General features: G+C 43.8%; 1 protein-coding gene across 1 annotated transcript in view; it reads right to left on the minus strand.

The window, feature by feature from the left end:
- LOC143021541 (uncharacterized) overlaps nt 1-5,000 on the minus strand; it is a 74,425-nt gene that overhangs the window by 114 nt on the left and 69,311 nt on the right. The window contains exon 4 of the mRNA XM_076179142.1: nt 1-3,166. This exon is cut by the window's left edge and continues 114 nt beyond it. Within this exon, the coding sequence (XP_076035257.1) occupies nt 337-3,166 (2,830 nt within the window). The 3' untranslated portion in view covers nt 1-336. The remainder of the gene's footprint in view (nt 3,167-5,000) is intronic.

Consider the following 5,000-nt stretch of genomic DNA (forward strand, 5'->3'; position numbering starts at 1 on the left):
TAATAATTATTTTCCTCTCTTCAGAACTCACCAGCATCTCATCGGTCAAATGTGTTCCGCCCAATGACAAGTCCTCTTTTTCTCTTCTTCACTCTTGCAGTGCCTGAGGCTTCATGATCTTACATCGCTTTGGTCTTCAGGTTGCCTTTCCAATGACGGAAGCTCCTGGAGGGCCTGGAAGCTCCTGAAGGGTCTGAAAGCTCCTGAAGCGAGGTTATCGCTTGCACTTTAAGTTTTCCACGAAATATAACTGTCTCTAAACCATTGAGCTCAAATCCACCAAATTCAGTTTCCTAAAGTCCGGACTATTCTTAGCCTAAGGGTAAATAACATTTATTAAGTTACATGGAAGTCTCCTTTTAACAATCTCGTAAAGGTCTTCTTGAACTGTTGGTTAGCTAGAGCGTAACAGAACGGGTTGATTGGGCTGTTTGCGTAGCACAAGAAGTAGGAGAACATGTACACATGAGCGTTGGTGCAGAGGCAAAAGGACTCCATGATAGCAATGATGTGGTAAGGAGTCCAACAGGCCACGAATGCTCCCATGATCACCGATATCGTCTTCAGGGCCTTGTTTGCCCTGTTCTCTGACTTGGACTTCTTCTCGGCCTCCTTCTTTTTCCTTTTGCCCGCCTTGATACGTTTCCCGAAGTTTCTGAAGACGTCCTTCTTTGTTTTGCTCTCTTTGCTCTCTTCTTCGCCTGTAGAGACATCGCTCCTGCTTTCTGGGTCGACCGAAGAGCGAGGTACTCCCAACGAGTTGGGCCCTGTCGAAGTCGGGCCTCCATTCGCTGGAATAGGAGACTTCGTGGTGGTGCTTGTGTTGTTATTTTGGGACGTAGAAGAAGACAAGGCTGGGCCAAGTGGAGTCTTTTCTGGCTGGGCAGGGAAAGTCGTGGTCGTGATTGTGATCACGGTGGTTTGAACTATGGCCGAGGAATTGTCAACCTGTTTAGCACTTTCGTTGACTCGATTCCCGTCGACCGTCGGTAGGACGTGAGGTAGCACTTCGGAGGACGTTATGGGCGCCGCCACCGTCGCCGTCGTCTTTGTCGCGGTTGTTAAGCTACTTGGAGGAGCTGTAGACGAATACGTTGGCAGGGTAGGTAAGTCTTCTGCTGCCATAACTATCCCGGAGTCGTTTGCCTTATCCTCCTCCACACCGGTTTGGGGTAGACAGGAATCAGTGACAGGTACATTGTGTTCCAAACCGGACTTTATGCGCGCCAACACCGTGGCCGGGGACTCCGCGGTCCTAGCGTTCCAGACTGAGGAAAGCGAGGTATCTGCCACGGAAGAGGGTGCCACGGCCGAACTCTCCCCCACGAAACGAAGATCAGAGGTGTCGAGAGCAAAAACCGGGTCACAGGCCGCGTCCTTCACAAGGACGGTCGATTTGAGTTCGAGCGAGGTCGGTCGGGAGGGCGGGGGAGGAGGGAGATCAGCAAACATCGCTGGAGGGGCAATGGGTTCAAGAGGGGCGCTGGGGAGGACCTCAGAGACTGGGGTGGAAGCGGCCACCGGGTTAAGACCCAGTTTTCCTGAAGGAGGATTAAGAGGAGGCGGAGGAGGAGGAGGAGGAGGAGGAGGAGGAGGAGGAGGGGGAGGAGGAGGAATGATCGGGAGGACCGTCAGAGTTGGCGTGGCTCCAAGATCGCACACATTAATACAGAGTCCGTTGACTATGCTCGAGGTGACGGAAGTCTCGCCGTTCTTGACGGTGGAGCTTAAGACAGCGGCCACAGAGTCCGCCGGCACCGGCTTGATAAAGGGCTGAGCCAGACTTGAGTCAGTATTATCTGAGTCTAGTAAACTCGCTTCAGAAATATGAGAATCTTCTGTTAAAGAAAGTTTTTCACTGTTATTCGTGGCCGTTACCACTTCGGAGATCGGGCATTCGTCCCGTTTCTCCTCTTCGGACTCAATCCCACTACTCGACTTCTCCGGGTCACGCCTTTCGGTGAAACTCGTGGTCTCCGTCTTTGTGGTCTTTTCAGTTGTCTTCTGCGAAGTCTCCGATGCCTTATCGGTGAGACTTCCAGATACGACTGGTGTCTCGGGTTTGGGTTTGTCTTGACTTAATAAGGTACTCTGAGTCTTTGACATCGTCATCCCACCTGTTCCTTCGCTCCTGCCTTCTACAGGAAGAGGTCTTCCTGTAGGTCTTCCTACACCATGACTCTGAGCTACTGAGGTCACCTCCTTCTTGGCAGAAGCAGGGGGCGGTCTCATGGTGACCATAGCTTGCGCCTGCTTCTTCTTCTGCGCGGATTTCTGGGACATTTGATATGCTGTCTGGTAGATACCAGCGTACAGGATGAAGAGTATGATGAGGGGTATCCAGTAATAACCCACAATGAGGGAAGTATTGAAGACAGGGTCCTTCAGGAACTGGACAGCACACTCACCCGGCCCAAGATCCCGGTATCCAATGAAGTGCTCCCAACCGAATATACTGACGAAGAAGAGCAGGGCAGGGATGACCCAGGTGATGAGAACCAAGGCTATAACTCTGTTCTTAGTTCGCCAAGCACGGTACTTTGCGGCGATCTTAACCGAACAGAACCGGTCGATGGTGATTAATAAAACCGTGAACTGGGACACAAGGCAGACCGTGTAGTCCACGGAGAGCCACAGGTCGCAGAGGATCGGTCCCAGATCCCAGTAACCGACCAAGACGTAGACGGTGTAGAAAGGCAGAGAGACTGATCCGATGAGGACATCGGTGACCGCCAGAGACGCCAGGAAGTAGTTCGAAGGTTGGCGGATGGCGCGTTCGCAGATGAAGGCGAGGAGAACGAGAATGTTGCCGAAGACGGTGAGGAGGATGCACATGGTGAGGCAGATCCCGATGAAGATGGTCACTGGGAGATTGAAGGGAGGTGGAAGATCGTATAGGGAGATTTCGGTCGCGTTGGCGACGATGGAAGTGCAGGATGTGGCGTTAGCAAAGAAGACACAGGAGGCGTTTGGTATCCCAGAAGACCCGGGATCCTCGATGCCTTCCAACCATTCAAGAGTGCCGTTGACAGCCTCGGTCCACTTCTGGCCCTCGAAGGGCGAGATCGGTGACAAGGAACCTCCTCGGCTCCCCGAACTCACACCATCGATGCCATCGCCTTCAGGGTTCGAGAGCCCCAACTTGAGGATCCTTTGTCTCTCCTTCCTGAAAACACAGAATATATATTAGAATGTGGAAATGAATGAAAGGAAGAGATCTGCCATCAATAATCAATTTCATAATATTTTTTCTTTGTACAAGGGAAACTACAAACATCTTAGGTTAAAGGGTATGGGCACAAAATATTACATAACTACTTCAAATATACCCTATATAAACATAGATAACTTATATATATATATATATATATATATATATATATATATATGTATATATGTATTCATATATATATGTATATATATATATGCATATATATATATATATATATACATGTGTATATATATACATATGTGTATATAAACACATGTGTATATACCATATATATAAGTTTACATTCTTTGTATATACACATATTTACAGTATATGTAGGTACATATACATGTCTACATATACATGTACATTCATACATATATGTATACAAGAGTGTATACATATACACATAAATGCTACACACGTTTATGCTTATGAATGTCTATGTACACATAAGCAAGTACTTTGTATACAAGTGCAAAACAGAGCACATTATAACAATCAGGGAGAAAGGGCTCTCGACAAATACAATCCACTTATTTTGGAAGGACATAACAGTGTAGGATTGGACATGAGCAATTATATTTACACCAAATATGGTGCAAGAAAAGCGGTGACTGAAGGGTGAGGGAAAGAGGCCGCTATCATATGGATGGATTTGGGTAAGCTTTGGTCATGCATTTTGGCAAGCCAGAGGACATATATATATGTGTATATATATGCATACATACATATATATATATATATATATATATATGAATATGTATACACACACACGCTCACAAACAAATATATATATATATATATATATATATATATATTATATAAATACATTTATATTATATATTGTATATATATATATATTATATTATATATTTATTATATATATATATATATATATATATACATATATATATATGTATATATATAAATATATATATATATATATATATATCATATATGTATTATATATATATATACACATATATATATCATATACATATACATACATACCTATATATATATATATATATATATATATATATATATATATATATATACAGTATATATATATATATATATATATTAGAGAGTGATAGGTGGGGAAGGGTAAACGAAGATGGGATAAGAATACATTTATTGTTCTTACGTTTCGGTTATTATAACCTTCCTCAGAGAACTTGTTACAGAACATCTTGGTCACAACATTTATACCCGTAGTGGGGGAACTTGTGAAGCTTCGAGTGTCAGGTTTTTTCTAGCGCATTTATTATTAAGAGACTGGCTGCTTTAGATAGGCATATAAATCCTTCTCTGTCGTTATTATTTTCTTTGACATTTATATGTGCAGCTTCAACTGTTTTTCTCATCTTCTTTTTTAATCCTTTGTGTAAAATCTCAACTTTACTCCATTCGGGAAGGTTGTTGCATATTTCGAGGTGGCGGACCAGGGAGTTGGACGTTCTGTGTGCTTTTAAATCATTCCTATGTTCGTTTATCCTCTTCTCGATTCCTCGACCTGACTCACCTATATAAGCCGAGGGGCAGCCACTACATGGAATGCGGTAGATCACACTGAGGTCGTTGTTGTCATTAGTGTGGTTTTTAAACATTTTACCTATTTTATTACATGATACCTTGGCGATGTTTATGCCACCTTTCAGTAAATATCTATCAATAATTTCGGTTTTATCAGAATTAGGTACAGTAATGAAATGCGGTGTGACTAGGTTTGTTGTTGCTGTATGGTCATTTGATCCGGACGCTTGGTCGTTTGGTCCGCTGGTTT

The sequence above is a fragment of the Oratosquilla oratoria genome, chromosome 42, assembly GCF_046742065.1.
Source record: "Oratosquilla oratoria isolate Oo_2021 chromosome 42, ASM4674206v1, whole genome shotgun sequence".
Lineage (NCBI taxonomy): Eukaryota > Metazoa > Arthropoda > Malacostraca > Stomatopoda > Squillidae > Oratosquilla > Oratosquilla oratoria.